The sequence below is a fragment of the Apus apus genome, chromosome 12 (assembly GCF_020740795.1).
Source record: "Apus apus isolate bApuApu2 chromosome 12, bApuApu2.pri.cur, whole genome shotgun sequence".
In the NCBI taxonomy this organism is placed as follows: domain Eukaryota; kingdom Metazoa; phylum Chordata; class Aves; order Apodiformes; family Apodidae; genus Apus; species Apus apus.
In genome coordinates, this window is record NC_067293.1 from 12,283,473 (window position 1) to 12,302,585 (window position 19,113).

Genomic DNA, 19,113 nt, shown 5'->3' on the forward strand with positions numbered 1-19,113 from the left:
ATCCTTTCCTAATGTAAGCAGAAGCTCTTTTTAGGGGTGGGTGTTGAACAAGTAAAGGTCAGGTACTTGAAACTAGGAAAGGGGTTGTGCTGTATTGCATCTCAGCCATTGTTGGTATTTAAGGCAAAAATCTACCACTTGATGGCATCATGGTGCTTTTTCAGTGTGTATGAACGGTTGGTTTTAATCCTTGCTAGAAATTATGCATTGTATCTTTTGTAATCTTATTTTCCATTACTTAGAGTGGACGACTGGGAAGGCAATGATACTGACAATCCACAGGAAGATAAGTTCAAACAAGGCATTGAAGAAGAAAAGGTTTGTCTATTAGGGAAACATTCTTTACTATGTTTTTTTTGTTGCTGTTTCTTATCCTTGTTAGGGCTAAACCCTCTATTCTGCCTAGTAAAAATGACTTTTTGGAAAGTGGGTGGCTTATCTTTTCTATCTGCTTTTTGTTTTGCCCTGGAGTTTCTGTGAAATTGGTTGAGCCTTTTTTCTCTCTGAGATTCTCTTGTTCTTCTCTAGCTAGTATTTTTTTCCCAAAGATGGAGCCTAGCAGATGTTTTCTGGCCTGCTGTTGTTTTTTTCTAGAAATGGTTTAAGTCAGTTGGCTTTTGTTTTGAACACAGTATAAATAACTTCAAAACCATTTTAGAAATTTTAGAGAAACCTGCTTTCAGGTATAGTAACTGAAATTCCCACTGAGTTCATGGCTTCATGGGTCCCAGTTAGCTTCCTTCTTTTTGAGTAAAGAACATGACAAATACTACTCTTGAGCCTGTTTGTAATCTTTCCAGAGTTTGTTTGCTCAGCTGCTGAATGCTGAAATATTCTTGAGCTTAAATTCTTAGGCAAATATAGTGGAAGTAAACGTTTTTGGAAAGTGGGGTATGTATACATCTTAAAATGGACCACAGATGCTGGCAGGATAGAGACTGTGCTGAACACATTAAATGCACTTCTTAACGCTCCATTTCAACTCTGCTTTTAGCCCTTAGAAAATCCATCAAAGATGCCTGTTCCTTACAAAGTGCTAAAGGCACTGGACCCTGAGATCTATCGAAATGTGGAGTTTGATGTTTGGCTGGACAGCAGAAAAGGTATCTGTAAAAGGCAAAAAAGCAAACAACTTTCTATAGCAGGCTCAGGGTTAAATTTATCAATCTGAGACTTAGGTTGCCTGTTGCTTCACAGCTGAAATATGAAGAGATGGTGGTGAACCCAGCAGGTACTTGAATGTAGTACATCTTGCTAAAAGTTAATTTCTTGGCTTCATTTCAAAGTATGCTGCTTCTGACACTTTACAATGATAATAAGGTTGCTACAAACCTGATCTCTGCTACTTACTGACTATAGTACAGGAAATAGGAAGACTCGGAGTACAGAACTCTGTGTTACTATTCTGTTGTTCTTTTTAAATCGTTCAAATTTGAGAGGTCTGGGTTTTTTGTTGCAACATGTGTGCAAGGACTTCTGCTTTTTAAAGCACTATTTGGCTTCAGAGTTGTATAATGGAGATCTCAAATTTAGCTGTGAGATATGTCAAATAAGATGAGTTTTCTCTTGCTTCCCAGCTCTCCTGGGCTTGAACATTCTGGAGAAATTTCATAGTCTTTGTGGCTTTAGGTAGGCTGCTGCTTTTTGTCATACACTATGGCTGATCTGTAAAGCAAGAAGTTACCAAGAAAGATAAGTTTGGAAATGGTATTTGATGTCTGACCTGAAGTGATTTGCATACTAAAGAACTTCAGCATTTTACATCTGCATAAACAACAACAGTGGTCATTACAATTCTTGGAACAGTGTATAGCAACTCATTATCTGTGTAGCATACTGACATGGAAGGAATGGAGAAAAACCTGAAACCTAGCAGCAAGGAAACTTTAGGCAATGTTACTTTTTCCTGGATAGCATCTCATTTTTTGCCAAGTGTCACCAGTACTCTGGGAATACAAGGCGTGTCCAACATTCTTAATACCAGAATTGCTTTTGAGTGCAGGATTAATTTGGTACCATCACAAAAGACTTTATATTATTGAAGTAGTGGTGCACCTTAACTGCATTATCTGGATATTATTGATCTCCTGTGACTTAGCCTGGTTCTGGTCTGTTATAAGAACATTTATGGTTACTTCATTACCATGGAGAATATTTAGGTATGCATAGGAAATATTTAACTTAATTGGCCTATAATTTGTAGTTGGATGCTGTCATGACGTACTTGTAGGACAGATGTGGGATGATAGTAGTTTAAAGGCTTTTTCCTTTTTATTTATTTATTCATTTATTTTTAGAGCTTCAAAAAACTGACTACATGGTGTTTGCTGGGAGACAGTACTATTTAGGAGACAAGTGTCAGGTTAGTACTCAAAGGAGACTCAGTTATGATAAACTTAAAATTGCTTTAAATGCAGTATGTTAAGCCATAAAATAATTTTACTTTGTAGACTTTTCCAAGGCTTTTCTCAGTCTCTTCCTTGTTGCTATTAGTCTGACTTTCTTTTAAATTTAATTTCTTTATAAAATCTACCTTTAAGTATTGGTTAGTGTGAAGGAAGAGTTGCTTGGAAATCCATTGCGAACCAGTAATGTAAGTTCTGTGAGTGTAGGAGTTCCAGACCAAGAGCTTAAAGATAGTTGTCTATAAAATTTTCACTGGGGATCAGGAACAAGTCTGGACAGTCTTCTGCTTCTCAGCTGTAATGTAGGAAATATTTTTATAAAATAAAGCAAAGAGGTAAAAAAGGAGGAGTAGCATGATGTGGCCAGGAGATGCTGAAAGAAAGATCAGCTTTCTTTGTATTCAATGTTGTATGTAGTGAGGGCCCATTTTTTATCACTGTTTAAGGTAGTGCCTGAGGATTCACTCAGTGACTCGTTTCTAGCTGAGCAAAGCTTTCCTTTCCAATTTCCTATTTTATCTCTGTTCTCCTCAAGTTCTTGAATAGTGATCTTCCTTGGTACTTACCTGCTTGGTACTGTGTATGAAAATAAGTCAGAGAGCAGGTATCTTCTTCTCAGTCACTCACAAGACTGATTTTTTTTTTACAATTTTTTTTTTTTTCCTCCTTCCTCACTGAAGTTAGTGCTCTTTATTTTGCCTGCTATTTTGAAGAAGTATTTGGGACTCCTGGGCCAACTCAGTGACATAAGATCAGCTAGGAGCAGCCTTTGCTATTAGTGGTTTGTAGACAGTATTCTGAATCCCTTGATACAGTTTTACTTTTTTTAGAGCTTCCCTTCTTCTCTCTCCAGGTACGTCTGGAGCCTGGAGGTAAATATTACAATGCTCACATCCAGGAAGTTGGACAGGATGGCAACACATTGACTGTATTTGTTGAGGAGCTGGCTGAAAAGTAAGCAGTCTGCTGATGACTTTGAACTTTTTCTGGTTGAGTTTGTGTATTTATAGATGCTTAAAATAGGATTGTTATGATACTTCAGAAAGAAAAGAGAACTTGGGCTTTTAAATATAAAGCAAGACTTTGCTTCCTTGTTGGCTGTCACTCCACAAAAGGAATGTTGCAGGAATTTTTTTCTCTCAGTTTTCTGATTACCAAAAAAAATATTGTAATGCCTTCTGTGGAATCTTGCTGCGCTTTCTTTGGAGAAATTTGGAATCTCTGCAGTTTTTTGTTGTACCAAAGCCAGTAAATAACTGGCAATTCTGGTGAGTCTACTCACTTTATCCACCTTGCTGTTCAAACCATTCACCCTTCTCCCAACCCAGAATTTAGCTTGGTGACATTGCAAAAATTGTCTGTTGTCATATGCATTCAGGTGTACCTCTAAAAGCATACAAATGTGGGAAGAAAGATTTGACCCAGGAAGCCCGTAGTGTTGAGATTAAATCCTAGCTTGTCTTTTTTAATAAACTAGTAACAGTAATGTGTGCTTGGTTACAAACAGTTATGGGTTTTTTTTTTTTTGCTTCCACAAGATCCCTACACTTGTCAGTTTCTGAGTTTTTCTATTTTCTTAGTGTTGGTTCAGCTTATAGTGTGGCACTGGTAACGTAAGTGTTTTTCATGTAGACATACAGTTCCTTTGGCAAACTTAAAGCCAGTGACACAAGTGGCACCTGTCCTTGCTTGGAATATAGTTCCCAGCCGAAAAGGAGGAACCTATCAGAAAATAACAGGTGGATACTTCTCAGGAATAGGTTTGTACAAGATTTCCACAATCCTTCCTTCCCTTGGGGACAGGGGAGAAGTAGGGGGAGATAGTTGTGGCTTTGTTTATCAGTAGCAGTCTTTGGATATGGAAGTGACTTAATTCAGCCTGTGATACAAAACTTGGTCACTGCAGGGGGTTGATAGAGAGTGATCTTTTAGAGGGATGAATTTGCCTTTGAAGAAAGAGCAAATCTATTGAAAATACATAGAAAGTTGGTATTGCTCAAAATTACCTAGAAGAAGAAATTTGGCAATTGAGAGTTATTTATAAACACTGGATTTGTGGATAAAAAAGCTTGTCTGATTTGGTCTTAGCAGAGGTGCACGGATGGACTAGGGCCTCCCCAGCCATTTAAAGATGGATTTTATTTGTTTCTTTTTTGTGAAGACTGCATTTATTAAAAAGTTTTTTTAACAGTGAAAATACTGGTTTATCTGATGTTTGGAGAGATAGATGCAAAATGATTGTATTCTATTTCTAACATTGAATGCACACTTGAGGCTTGAAAATAAGGGTATGAAGTTTGCATACTACAAATGCACTTTTTTGGGGGTAGCCATTGGCTCTTTTTTCCATGTGAACAAATACTGACTCTTTGCAAATGATGAAAAGATCATAGCTCTAAGAATCGGCTGTTTAAGGTGTAAATCTGTCTTTTCTATCCTTAACTGAAACTGCAGAAATGGATATAAAAACACGGAAGAGATTGTTTAAGAAAGTTCGTGGAAAGGATGCCATAATGTCTCTGGCTTATAGCAGGGGTCAGCCAGTTCTTCCACCCCGGATGCAGCACAGTGTTCCTTTGGGGCGCTCTCGTCCAGTGCACTGCTCCCAGGGTGGTGTAAACATGGCACCTTACGAGCCCTATCATCCTCAGAATCCTCCTCAGAGACATCACCGTGGATTTGGGATGCCAAGGTATGAGCCCTTGGAGCCCTGTCTGAGATCACCGCTTGTTTTCTGCTAGTTCTTGCTGCAGTCTAGTTAGGGGAGAGTTTGTGCAGTGGAGTAGGTAAAACTACAGATGAGTTCCATCTGAGAGGCACTTGCTGGTAATTGCACCTTTTACCCTTTAAACTTAGGGGATCTGCCCGCTTTATAAACAGGCACAACATGGTTGGCCCTCAAATAGCATTCTGCCCCAGGCCAGGAAAGAGATGCTATCAGAGCTATGACAATTTCTCCTGCAGGCCCTGGTAAGTCGATATAAACATCTTTACACAACATTGCTCTAAAAGAGGTGGGGAGGATGGTGGTACGTGGAGGCCTGAGCTGGCTGTTGGTGGGACAGTGTGAAACAGTGGGGTATTTGTGCCTCTCGAAAAAAGAAGAGAGTTAAACCTGAGCAAGGAAACCCAGGTGAAAGTCCAGGTAGTGGTGGTTCTTAACCTGCTTTCTTGTTTTTGAAGCTCATACAGCCGTAGCCGCCGTCAGATGCAGTGTGTGAATAAGGAATGTCAGTATGGGTTTGTACCAGGCAGTGGCGAGGAGCCTCAAGCCCCAGAAGAAGCTATAAATTTCTATGACATTGAGGAAGAGGAGGACACTGCTTTTCCTTCTTTACCAGTAAGTTGTGAACGAGGGATATGTTAAAACCTCTTGGAGAGAGAGGAGGGGGAAGCTGCATGAATCTGCAGCACTTCTTTACCTAAACATACAGCAGCTTTCTTTTGTTTTTGTTTGTTGTTTTTCTTGGAGTAGGTTTTGGCAGTGACTGTTTTTGAGAAGGGGAAGCTGAAATGAGTCTACATCCTGTAAAACCTGCTTAAAACCCCCATTTTCCTAAACGTTCCCCTTCTTTTTACTTCGCCACGTCAGCAGCACTTGTTTTCTCTTGAGTATATTTTCATAGAAGTAGAGTCACATTTCTGCTTTCTCTTGCTGTTTGCAAGAAGTAAAACCAGGTCCCTTCCTACTGTGGATGTCTGCATAGCTCTAAATATAGTGGGAGAAAGCTTTTCACTTGTTTGCCACACTGTAATGTATTGTTTCTGTAACTAGATTGAGCAACTGTATAGTGATAGCCTGGATTGTTGCTATGAATTGATAGTTGTGGTGTTTGGGGCTAGCATGTTGTTTCTGAAACTGTTTCTTCTGCTACAGAAACAGCAGCAAAATCAAGGCCAAACTGCTTTTAAAACAGACTTTCTGTGGCATTTCAGATCAAGTGGAACAGTTGAACTTTAAAGTAAATCTTTTACTTGTAGTCTAAGCCTAATAGAAATCTGGATATACTAAAAACAAATCAATTGGTATTCCGATATCTGAATAGGAAAATAGATGTGGGTTTGTTAGGTTTTTTAAAATTGATAGGTTTTTTTACTGTGTTGAAGCAGTGAGCTTAGCAAATGTTAGGCTTATAGTTAAATGAGAGAGGGGTATCTGTTCGGGGCTATTTTGGCAGCAGCCGCTTTTGTGTTTGTCCTCATGTACTAGGTCTGTAATCTTTGCTCTCACTTTCCCCTAAGAGCATCAAGGAAGAAGGACAGATTATCCTGCAGTATTTTTTTCTGACATGAAATCAATATTGCATACCAGTTTTTCCTCCCCATCACTACACACTGTACCTGCCGTTCCTAACAAATAGTTTTTCATGTTCATTCAGTGCCTTCATTACTGTCAATGCCAAAGCCTTTTTTCTGTCTCTTCCTTGTCTTGTTTAGTAAAGGAATATAACATTTCCTGGGGAATGATGCATCTCACAGAAAACTGCCATCCTACTAGAGGCCTGGTGGGAAAATCTTCTGACTTACCACCTCTGCTTCAACCTTGGAAATCTTACAAGCTTCTCTGAGCACTTTATCGATCTCATTGTCACCATGTCTTCTGAGGAGAATTTTGAGTGTCAACTTAGCCATCATGAAAGTGTGAAATAACTTATCTTACTTAAGCATCTCAGTCCTATATTTCTTCTTCAGAGAATTCTATATTTTAAGTTGTGGTGGAGATAAAGACTGACTTGAATGCAAAGGCAAAGGGCATGTGAAATGGTAAAGGCATCTTGTGGAAAACCTTGATGGGTGCTGCTCTCTAAAAGAGTCAGACTTGCCTGTAGTGCATGCGGTGATGTCTATGCTAGCAGCCACCCATGGGTTTTAGTACTTGTCACTTAAAGATAACCTTTTTCCATGATAATGGGAGTGTACGGATGAACTCATCTGCTGATGGTCTGGTGGGAATGCTGTAGGATGAGGAATGCAACAGTATGTGTTGAGGGTAGCTATCTTGTCTCTTCTGGGGTTTGCTTCTTCGTTTTCAACTTTGAGCTTGAGATAAAGCTGGCTAAATTCTGAGAGGGAACAGCATTACTGCATAGGATGTTGGTAGGTCTTAGTAAATTACCTTAAGTATGCTAAGCAGAACAAAAGGTAAAGGAAAGAAACGTCTATAGCTGTTTTGCTGCAATCAAGGTCCATAGTGATGGACACACAAATTATAATACTAGAAAGTTTTGATTGCAGCAAGACTGGTCTGCCAGACTGTTTCTACTCTTTCTGTGTGTGTAGAGCATGTAAAGACTAAACTATTTCTAAATGCATGCTTATGACTTTTGCTTTTTAGAGCCAGGGTAGCACTGCTCCCATTGTCCATGGTCCAGCACAATTTTGGGTAGCAAGGAGGGGCCCAAACTCTGTTCCACCTAATAAGCAGACCTCCTCAGAGGAGGAAGAAGAAACAAGTGAAAATGGTGAGTTCTTAAAGGGCAAAGAGAAAAGACAGGTTTAGAAGATCTTCAGTCTGCTTTTGATTGTCAAAGTAGATTCCTTACATCTCCTAGGTATTTGTGTACTGTGAACTTTGAATATGCATGTAAGCATGTTATTTTTCATTGTTGTCTGGTGGCAATGTGTCACTTCTGTTGAAGCTCTCTAGGCCATCACCCTTGTGATTGCATAGGTCTATAGCAAGCCAAGTTGCTGTTTAAAAATGCGTGGTATAAATTTGGTGCTGGCAATCTTGATGCTTGGTGGAACAATAAAACCAGCATATATTGTGTGTACCTCCACCTTTTCTGCACAAAATGAGTTGATACTGAAAGCAGCCCATTAATGGATTCACTGAAATACACTTGTGGTAACTTCAGCTTTCAAGCTTCGTGTTGGTTTGTTGTTTGTTTGTTTTTTTCCTGAATCAAAGCTTCCTGTTCTCTTCCTTGTAGGGAAATTTCATGAAGATTATATCTATGCATCTCCAGGTATGTAAATCTTCAGTCCTTACTGGTAGAACACTCAGTGAATGCAATGCGCTCATTATTACATTTTATAGGTTTCTGAAGGATTAGATTTAATGCTGCTTTTTTCAATTAATTTTGCTTATGTCCTCCAGATCATGACTGTGAAACTGCGACGGTATTTAGTTCAGCAGAACCTACAGCAAACTTGGTGAGTTCTAGTCACTGTTCAGATTAGGAATCCTTGAAGTATAAGGCATTCTTCATAGAAACTGTCCTTGAATGCATAGTAGGTCAGAGACTTCTGTTGGAAGAAAGGAATGATGGTTGTATTTACATATTCACTCTCCTTTTCCTCCTTAAATGGTGAGGTTTTTATCTGAATCTGCAAATACAGCCTGAACTATACTAGATATAGGAATGATTTTCCACCTTCCCTTTTGCAACGAGTTGAGATTTGAGTGCTGTTTACTTCTTTTTCTGCTCCAGATGGCAGTTGCTTTTATCATACTAGCCTTAGAGTTGTATTCCAGTTAGTCTTATTCCTCCACTGTGGGACAGAGAACTAACTTTGGATTTTTTTTTTAATCTGAAACTGAATTTTTAGTTACCTACAGGTCTAAAATGGGTGTAAAAGCCAGTCCTGTGCATGTCAGAATAGAACTGCTTTTACTCACCTTACAAAAGTTCTTCTGCATGAGTGGGAATAGTCAATAAATTAAAAAAATCAAGGGTATTGTGTGTTCCCTTTGACTTTGTTGGCACTTAAAGAGACCATGCTTTGCTTTGGAATCCCTTCAGGAAGAAGGGCCAGTCTCTGTGTCACCTCAGGATGGAGTGGCTTCCTACAGCTATCCTCAGAAGGTAGTATCTAGTACTTTACTGTGTTAGCCCTGTGGAGAGGTGTTGACTCTGCTCAATTAGTGTCAGTTTGTGGGGTTCATCTACCTGCTTCTTGGAGCACTTTGTAGCAAAGAATACAATTCCCTAGTAATACAAGTAAAAAAAAGGATGAGAAGATGCCTTGTAGGTGTCTGTAACTCTAAAATAGTATTTTCAAGTGAATTTTTAGAGAACTTGGGTAGTTGGTTGCCTTTAGAGACTTCCAAAGTGCTTTTATGTGAAGTGAGGATTTTTGAACTGTGGTATTTCCATAGCCTTTGTCAAAGCCAGTTGTAGAGGCAGTCTTTTGACTACTCTGACTCTCTTTCCAGGTGATGGTGAACTCTGCAGCAATCTCAGCCTCAACAGGTGTTTATGCTGCTCCAGCTACAGGCTTCACCTCACATTCTGCTGCCTCCACTCCAGCCAGTGTCACAACAGCAGCTCCCCCACAAACAGCTGTTCAGCCAGTCATAGTATCTTCCCTTTCTATAGGGAGGCCAGGTAGCGTGTACATAACGTGGCTGTGGACTTGAATGTTTTCAGCTATGTCTTCCCCTCCCATGTTTGTTTGGTTTGGTTTTGTCCCCCCTGCCGCCTATCCTAGACAAATTATTAAAAGGGTTAAAAAAAAGGTATCCCTTGCTTTGTCTTAAATTACATAACAGTAGTTGGAACTTCACTGCCGACTTCTTGTTTTCATGTTTTGAAGGGGACAGTTGCTCCTGAATTTGCATGGGAATTGGAGGTCTCTGCTTTGGGTTCCCCCCTCTCTACCTTTAGCCATCAATGTCAAGTGTTTTGCTAGAAAGTTCTTCAGAAAAGGCAGAAGGTGGTGGCAGCTCCCTTCTTCTCTATTTCCCTCAGTTAATTTTCCTCTTGAGCTATTGGTCCTGAGACTTTACTGTCCCTTCCAATTAGAGTCACTGGCAGTGGTGGTTCAGGGTCCGCACCAATATCCAGTTCTCTTTTGTGGCCCGTAGTTAGCTCCTATGCAAGGGGATCAAATTTGTCACTAATCACTGGTGCCCTTCCCACCTGAGGTGCTCTGTTTACTTTGTTCTTGTGAAATGTCTGAAGAAAAAATTACTTTTCCTTTCTTACAAAGAGGGCTTTTCATGTCATCTGTAAGATTTATTCTTAACTGGAATATGAAGCCTACAGATAGACATAGGGTTAAGACTTATGAGGTTGGAACCTTTCCATCTGATTTGAAAACTTCTGGACTTTTTTTTAAGTCATTACTAAAGAGAACTTTGTTAAAGCTTGTATTTAGGGGCACTGAGGTGACGAAGAAGTACATGCTTAATTGCATAGCTCAGCATCTTGTTCATTTCACATGCCACTGCGAATTTGACTTGACTTTTGTTTCCTTCTAATTGTAGCAGTTTCTTCGGTGCCGCTCCCAATTTATTCAGCTCCTCTTCCTCCAGTCAGTGAGGTGGGAGAAGCTGGTGCTGTTCTTCCACCTTACTCTTGTGATCCCAGTGGCAGTGATCTGCCTCGAGGTAACTACGGTATTTTGTGCTTTTACCACTGCTGCTCTTTGGCACACTTCTGACTTGTGTTCTCCATGGAAACTTAACAGAATACCTATCATGAGAAGAAATGGCTCTTTGCAACTCACAGGCAGTGAGAAGTCCTATTATGGATGCTTATTCTAAAAATTGTTTAATACCTAGTTATGGATAGTAAGTTCATTTCTAACTCAAATACATGATTACTGCAGGTTTAGGCAGTATCTGAAATAAATTAATACCAAGGGAGTGGGTGCTTGGCCTATATCATACTGATTTGTGGTGGAGTAAAAATTTTTCTGATAACTGATTTAAAAAACCCACAAACCTGTGTATTTATCAAGTCATGCTGTTGCACAGTTCAGTGGGATATTTTGGTGTTTGCCTGTATGGCTCCAGTATGTCATTCTGTGGTATCGTAAGCTGGAGATAAAATGTGTATGGTCATCTTGTTCCTCGGGTGCACAGCCTTCTCCTATACTGTCATCGGTTATGACAGTATTTAAGATACATTTCAGCTATTGAGCAACACATATGCAAGGATTAACATAGTACCTGCCAGCAGAGCAGCTCAGAAGCAGCTTTCAGCTTTATCAGCTGAACATAAACTTAATTTTGAAACTTGTAATCTTTGGCCAACTTGCTTTTACAATTTAACAATACTGGCATACCATGCAAGGTTGCATCAGACATCCAAGCCTGGAAGCAGTGCAACAGGCCATATACATATCTGATTTTTTCTTATTAATGTATCCCCTTATTCTGCCATGTTTATGATTCATAAGGCACAGATAGATCCTGTAATTCACAGGGCTTTGTTTAATAGCCCGAAGATCAAGCTGTATCACAAGTTAAGTGCTTCTCAGTACTGCTTGCTGTTATCCTATGTAACTTGTTTTTTCTCGGGGTGGGGAATGCTGTGAGGTCCAGGTGTGCCACTATTGCATCACTGCACACATCTCAAGAGGCAGATAAAATTGTTCTATGATGTGGTGTCTTCTCTTAGCTGATAAGGACTGTTGGCTGTATGTTGTTTTGTACAGCTGTAGAAAATGCTCTACCCTGTGCATGTCCTCATGCCTCGCCTTTTGACAGTGCATTGGCTCCAACTGCTCCAAAGCTTTTACAGCCTTAGAAGAGCAGAGGTGATTTGGACATGAGTTGGAGTTCAGTTACGGTTACCTGTATGGCCACTGCATAATGTACAACAGCTTCAGCTATTTCTGCCTTCTCTGTTAGGGAGCATGGGGAGAGGCCATTTTTGTCAGTAGAGGGGCCAAGCTGGAGGTAAGCTGCAGCCTGCTCTATAGAGCAGCAGTGCAAAACTGGCTGTTTTAAATTTTTGCTGTTCAAGTAGTGGGTATATCTCTGCACATTGGTCAAAGTAAGTAGGCTTTTAAACTACCCCCCTACACTGAATATGTTGGACTGTGCATCATAGCTGGCTTATTCTAATAGCCATCTATAGATACAGCAGATTGTGATTTTATCAGACTTGTTCTTTGTAGTTCAAGTTCCTGAGTCTCCTGTGTTCTCTGTTGGTGTGGAGGGTTGCTTTTCATTCAGGGGTGAGTGAGGGAAAGAACTTGTGTATGTAGGGTGTGTGAAATCCAAGTGGGCTTCTTTGCACTGTTTTGGAAAGTGTAGTTTCACTATAATTGTCTGGCTTTATTTTTCCCCACCTCCCAAAAAAAGCCATCCTTTTAATTAACTGTATTTCAGGTATATGACACTTGTAGCTTTTTTTTTGCATCAGAAGGTAAAGCTTTTAGCTTTTATTCCAAAATCTGTTACTTGAATGTAGAGCATTAAATATTTTAGCAATGTAAATTGTTTTCATGCTTCATTGAGCATATTGCTATCTAAAATAGCTCAGTTGTCCCTGTGTGGGACTTTTCTCAGTGTACTAATCCTAGAGGGCTAATTTCAGATAAGATAAAAAACTATTCTTGCCATATACAGTTTAGGTAACTACATCTGGTAGGTTGCAGAACAACTTGAAGCTGAAATGCTATGGATTCTTTCAGTTGTGTTTACCATGTAACCATTGTCAGAAGTTGATCTAGAAAAAGGCTCCGAAGCACTATGACATGGCTGCTCAGTGTGCTAATGTGCTCTCCTGCAGTGCTCCCAAGACCTGATTTTATTAAGCTTGACTGTTCTGCTTTCCACTTCCCTGCTGCAGTCGTATCACTCTGGATGATACTATGCACACATCAGAGTTAACTGTTTTTTTACTTTAGTTGAATGACCTTAACTGAGGCTTTCAGCACTTGGGATAATTGGGTATTAAGTGTACTGACAAGAATCTGGAGTGGATGTGGATTAACAATCTCTTCAGACGCTGCCTGTATCTCTTCATCTGAGTTAGTCCACATAATATTGGCCACATTCTCCATGGCATAGACTCTAGAAATTTTTTTCAATGTTTTTAAGGTTGGTAATTAATAAGGAATTGGATGTAGCATTTATATTGTCACACTGTAGTATAATCTATATGGCCTTTAAGTTAAGAAATCCAGAAGTTGTGGAGTAGTGCAGGGTAAAGTATTTGGGTATACTTGACCTAGAGTTCTGTGCACTTTGCTAAACATACTTGCAGGCCTGGTATAGATTGGAAGTGTGAGTTGTCAACAGACTGAGGTCCTGGATTTGGGAGGAAAACCTGCCATCTGCCTTAGTGTTACTGGTACATCTGCATTTGTTGCCATTTTCAATGTCTTTTGCATCATTTTTAATGGAACTTAAGGCATGTGCAAGGTGTTTTTTAATGTGGTGACCTTAGGTGTCCTACACTTGCCTGCCCCTTTGAAGTATAGCTGCTGATAGAAGACTGCTTGATATTAGTGTTCCAGACACTGCAGTAGCATTCAGGATTGGCCAGAGGCTCTCATCAGCACAGTAAAAATTTTATCTCAGTTTTTGTCCTGATACATAGTAAGATGAGATTTTTTCAATAGTCAGTGTAGTTTTTATATTTTTAGGGTAATTCACTTTTTTGGCTTAACTGTTGCTTCATAAGGTAGTCATGTTTTACTGAAGGATTGGCTTGATTTCTAGACATGTAAAAGAGGAACGTAAACAAAAACTGGTCTCCTACTGTACTGGCTTCTGTGCCAGTACTTCGCAGACATCAGTGTTTCCAGTATCAGTTTGTCACTTCAGTATCCCAGCTCTTCCTTTGTACTGTTATCGCTGCTATGAAGCAGCTGTTTGATTCAGCTCTTATGCTTGTTTTGCATAGATTTGCATAAACAATTATAGAAAAGATTAAGACTAAAAAAAAATTGTTCCAAATGTAGATGCCTTTTCAGTTAGATACTACAAAGTTGGCATTTATGCGAGCCTTTGGGTTATTTTTAATTTACTGACGGTGGTCAATGTCCCAGCCAAATCACCAGCAGTTTCAGGAGTAATCTTACAGCTGTTAGATGTAAGCAAGGATCTGTGTGCATTTCCTAAAATAGCTGCATGGACTGTTGCTCTGATCAAATATGCTGAACAGTTTAAAGAGTTGGGAATTGGCAACAGCAACAGAGGAACAAATACTCATGTGTTTCGTGACCCTCGCGCATGGGGTTTACATCTCCGAGGCTGTACCTACCTATCTGCAGCAGGACATGACATGCAGTGATGCAGAAGAGCAGGGCTGACAAAGGAGTGCATGTGTGCTAGAGAAGTGGACAAGGAAGCAGTGTGTAGATAAGGCCTTGTTCTAGGGGGAAGTGGGTAGGTGGTGAGATAATGATAGGGTTACTCTGGAGGTGTTGCTAAGTCTAAGCCCTTAATGGCTTGCTCTGTTTGAGTTGCCTCCCTGCTTTCACTTTCAGCTCCCAGCAGTACTAAAGCAAAGTCTGTTTATGTGCATGCACACGCAGCTCTACTGCTGTGGAATGAGTGACTTGCTCTTCCTGTACAAATTTGTACTTCAATCTGAGAAATCAGTTTCTCATGCAAAGTTCCAGAACTGCAACATAGGATTAAAATGTGCTCTTTTTACCTTTCATTGGTTGAATTTAAAGGTTTAAAGCCTCTTCACTGTTTTTGGACAATTGGAAATGTACTTCCAAGTTCAAGCCCCTGTTGTTCTTGGAGAGTGGTTTGAGAGTTCCTCCACACATCTGGTTTGCTTCTCAGCATATCATGTCCCATGCCTGCGACAAATTATTCACTACATTGAAGATGGAAGTAAAAGACAACCTGCAATAAAGCAGGGAACTGAGTACACATTGTGAGGAAGGGGATGGGAGGAACGAACATATCCCTTATTCTTCCCCTCCTTCCATTTTTTTGTTATAAAAACTGGGGAGATTCCCAAAACTACATCAGAAGGTCTTAGGGTTACTGAATATGTTGTCCCCATTGACATGTCCCTGTGGTCATTGCTCATCGAAGCTCTGGAGGTGAAGTTAGTGACAGAGCCAGACTTAAAACTGGGTAGAAACGCTGGAGTCTGTATGGAGTTGCCCTGTTGTCACATGCCAGCCCAGTATGGTATCGGCAATATGTACACAGAGCACGTATATAATGTGTGTATATTGGGGGTGAATTGTCAACTGGTGGATGAGAAGGCTGATCCTGCCTGTCTGCCTGCTCCTAAACACTTCCTCATTTCTTTAGTGAGGAGGGGAGGGAGTGCTTTTGGTGGTCAGTGTACCTTAGGGGCTCATCATCAAATTATTATTTGATAAAATACTTTTTCCTCTAAAAACCCAGCCTTAATAGAAAGACAGAATGCTTAAGTCATAGTTGCTTAGACAGTGCAGACTTCACAACGTGGACAGTTACCAATAATCAAGATAAACCAAAAGTAAAGCTATTGTAATTGTTGATGTTTGATAATAAATTGGTCAGACAAATGCTCTATTATTGCAGAAGTATCTAACAGAATTAACTTAAAAACATAAACTAGACTTAACAAGTATTTATATTCAAGATACATTCTTTACTTAAAATGCTCTTAAATGTGTGTAAATCTCTTTTGCTTCTCTGTTTATACTCTTTAATGTCATATCCTTCAATTCCAGATACAAAGATCTTGCGGTATTATTTTAATCTGGGATTGCAAGTAAGTACTTATAAAACTAGTACAGTAAATTGGCTGTAAAAACTACTGTTTTTTCTTGACAAATGTACTGGTGTATTTAAGACTTCCAAGTGTGCTACATATGCATCTGGTGCACTGGACTACTAATACATATAGGCTTGCTTGGTGGAGATTAAATTGTAGCTCAGGAAGTGAAGTTCTAACTCAAAATGTGAAGCACGCTATTATGTATGTTTAGTTGTTTTACTTTGGGTTGTGGTGGTGGTGTTTTTTGTTTTTGCAGAGGATGATGGATAAATGTTGTTCTTTCCGTGAAGATAAGGGGAGGATCCTCAGCCATTCTTAAGAAAGTTTCTGTACTTAGACAAGACATCAAAGACCATTTAGAGATGTGTGGTTTGAACCTTCTAGGACTTATACAGCTGTGTTCAGACTGGTTAGCACCTTTTCTCTGTTCTGGGAACTCTTGCTCTGCTGAAGAGTTGTCTCTGCACCAGCAGTCATGCAGTGTCAGTGCTGCTACTTGGGGAATTAAAAGTAGTAATATCAGCTTCTTCAACTGAAGAAACAGGAAAAAGTCTCTTTAAATATGTCAAAGTTGATAGGTGGGAATCCTCTTGCTCTGTAGAGATTTCTGGCACAACAACAATGTGGAGCTGAAGTGGCTATATTGCTGCAGGTATTTCAGTATCTTTCTTGGTAGGCTGTACTGGTTGTTGGTTTTTTTGAGGTTTTTTTGGTGTGTGTAGTATCTTAAGGGTCTAGGAAGCTAGAAAAGCATTTCTTCCTGACTGTAGAAGATCTGAAACTAGTAGCGATTTGGAGGAGGGTTGGAGAGTGTGGTTGTATGTATGACCTTGTATTCTTTTCCTTTTCTCAAAGTATTGTCATCAGAGCTATTGGCCTTCCATGGTGTATGTGCAGCCAGTACTGCCACCGTCACCTGTGGAAGTTTATCCAGCATATGCTGAGCCAGCTCCTGTCCTAGATCAGTCAGTACCTCAGCTCTACACTGATACTGGGCGAACTGAAGTCCACCAGGTTCCATTGGAAGCACCTGCAAATGGTTAGTAGTTGAGTATAAGATCACACACATAGCTAATGAGAAGTGAGGGAAAAGGTTTTCAGAGCACAACTGCTCTATAGGAGTTGCTTGCCTGCAGTTTTGCTATCATGCAGGAAGCATGAGGTTGGGAGGACATGAAGCCTTGTAAGAGGTTATCACAAGTTCCTCTGCTGTCTCTGGTACTACTAAAAGAATGTCAGAGTCACTGGTGTAGCCATCAGTGTGTTAAGGGCTTTCTGAAGCCATAAAAAGGTAGAAGTAATCCTTCTTAGGCCTGGACTAGGTACAGTAACTTGGGAGAACTTTTCTGAAACTACTAAGGAATCTCTTTGCTTACTGATAAGCAAAGACTCATGATAACAAAACAGAATGCCTGTTTAAAGTAGAGGAGACTATTGAGTTTTGGCAAACACTGAGCATTGGTGCTCTGAATTCACAGGAATTTTTAAATGAAGATGTTGCAAACCTTGGCTTTAGACTCAGCATGCTGAGCTGTCACTTCTTGAGCAGCCCTTGAGTTGCATCTCTTGCTGTGCATAAAGTTTACTGCAAAACTTTCATAACAAACCTGCTAGGTGAAACTAGCTTGACAGTAGGCTTTGGCAATAAATAGGAGGGTTGTATTAAATGAGGAAAAATGTCAAGAAGGTCAGATGCTTTGCTCATTAAAATATATGGAACATGGCAAATGGTAAGTGTTGGAAAGGAGCACATCATTAGAAGAGCGTTGCTCAGAAGCATACAGGCTCTGGTAATGCTTCAGCCTGTTCAGCTGGAGTGGTTCTTTTGTGTAGATTAGTGTCATGTGGTCAGAGACGAAATAGGGGAAGAATACATTAGCTTTCTACCTGAGACCCTCTTGAAAAAGCTGCCACTCCAGTGAAGAATGCTGCTAAGCAATTCTTGAACTGCATTTAGTGAGAAGATGAGCAAGTTGTCCTCTAGTCTAATTTAGGACCTAAAATAATTTTGACCCCTCCATTAGTAGGGACATATATAGGCATAAAATTGTCATGTAAATGGATTTTCCCTTTTGGCCACCAAAGTAACGCTGTGTTTAGGGTAATGAAAGTGCATTAAAAGGCCACAGATCTGGTAAAATGTGCTAAGTGTGTGTATTTTGTTCTGTTTTTTTAAGGTAACTTTCAAAATGCAGAGCCTCCACCTCTGTCCTATGGGCCAGTATATTACCCAGTTGTGTCGGACCCTTTCAGCCAACAATCTCTTCCTGGGTTTGATTCCTTAGTACCCACCTATCGCTATGTTAGTACCTGGCATCCAGTAAATCCACCATATGGAAATTCTCCTCAAACTGCTAATGCTGTAAGTTCTGGACCACTGCACCAAGTCAGCTATATTGCCTCACCTAATACTTCATCTCATGACGTGCCTCAAGGAATGTAAGTTAGGAAGCTATAAGCTCCCTGCTTGCCCTTGATTTCTCTTGTTTGTCAACTATATGTTAATACTGTTTTGTAAATGTTATCCTGTCGTAGTAGGCTGTGTCAGTTGGTAAACTGCATTCCAGTTTCATGTTTCTCTTTCGGTTTATGGTAGTGCTAGTTGGCTTGGCAAGATATTCTAGTCTATTAGGTAGGAAAGCATAGGAGAAGAGTGTACACAAGCTATAGTGCAGGGAATACAAAGCTTGAATTTGACTTACATAAAGGATTTGTAAAAACACACGCTGTCTCTGAAGGAGTGTTGCATCATGTATCATTGTGAGGGGTTGCACTAGAACACTAAGATGCACCTGGTTCTTGTTTAAGCACTGAAATAGGCTGTCAGTATAACTATAGATAAAAATTAAGCACAAGGTGATTAGAGGATAAAAATGTTTGAAATAGATTGGCATTCTCAGATTTCGCAAAACAAAACTTCTTTGCCACTTGTGGTTACTTGTAATAGCTGTACTACTTCTGTCTAAATTAATTCTGCATAGATTTCATGTCTCCTGAAAGTGTAAGAATACTGTTTTGATCTGTTGTGTATTGCTGTTTGTTTGTAAGATTTGTTTTGTGAAAGCTGCTACACAAATGGTGGTAGACTTGGTGTTTAATTTTCACTTATAGCACAAAATAAAAGCATTGAACACATGAAAATGAGTGGTCATTTATCACTGGCAGTTTGTGTTCTTGACAATTAGTCATCTAACAACCTGGGCTGAAGAAATGTAGTTGTCTTGTGGGATAAGGCTCTTCCAGCCTTCCATGAGAAAGTAGCAACAGCTTTCAGCAGGAGAATGAAGTGC

General features: G+C 39.8%; 1 protein-coding gene across 1 annotated transcript in view; it reads left to right on the top strand.

Annotated features, from left to right (window-relative positions):
- Positions 1 to 18,684, top strand: part of ALG13 (ALG13 UDP-N-acetylglucosaminyltransferase subunit) — a 29,589-nt gene extending 10,905 nt beyond the window's left edge. Inside the window, exons 13-29 of the mRNA XM_051630616.1 lie at positions 243 to 318; positions 995 to 1,103; positions 2,298 to 2,362; positions 3,259 to 3,359; positions 4,038 to 4,165; positions 4,860 to 5,097; positions 5,262 to 5,375; positions 5,589 to 5,745; positions 7,741 to 7,867; positions 8,339 to 8,374; positions 8,506 to 8,561; positions 9,152 to 9,214; positions 9,565 to 9,736; positions 10,618 to 10,740; positions 15,777 to 15,817; positions 16,679 to 16,862; positions 18,001 to 18,684. Coding sequence (XP_051486576.1) covers positions 243 to 318; positions 995 to 1,103; positions 2,298 to 2,362; positions 3,259 to 3,359; positions 4,038 to 4,165; positions 4,860 to 5,097; positions 5,262 to 5,375; positions 5,589 to 5,745; positions 7,741 to 7,867; positions 8,339 to 8,374; positions 8,506 to 8,561; positions 9,152 to 9,214; positions 9,565 to 9,736; positions 10,618 to 10,740; positions 15,777 to 15,817; positions 16,679 to 16,862; positions 18,001 to 18,266 — 2,056 coding nt within the window. The 3' untranslated portion in view covers positions 18,267 to 18,684. The remainder of the gene's footprint in view (positions 1 to 242; positions 319 to 994; positions 1,104 to 2,297; positions 2,363 to 3,258; positions 3,360 to 4,037; positions 4,166 to 4,859; positions 5,098 to 5,261; positions 5,376 to 5,588; positions 5,746 to 7,740; positions 7,868 to 8,338; positions 8,375 to 8,505; positions 8,562 to 9,151; positions 9,215 to 9,564; positions 9,737 to 10,617; positions 10,741 to 15,776; positions 15,818 to 16,678; positions 16,863 to 18,000) is intronic.
- The last annotated feature ends 429 nt before the right edge of the window (positions 18,685 to 19,113 follow it).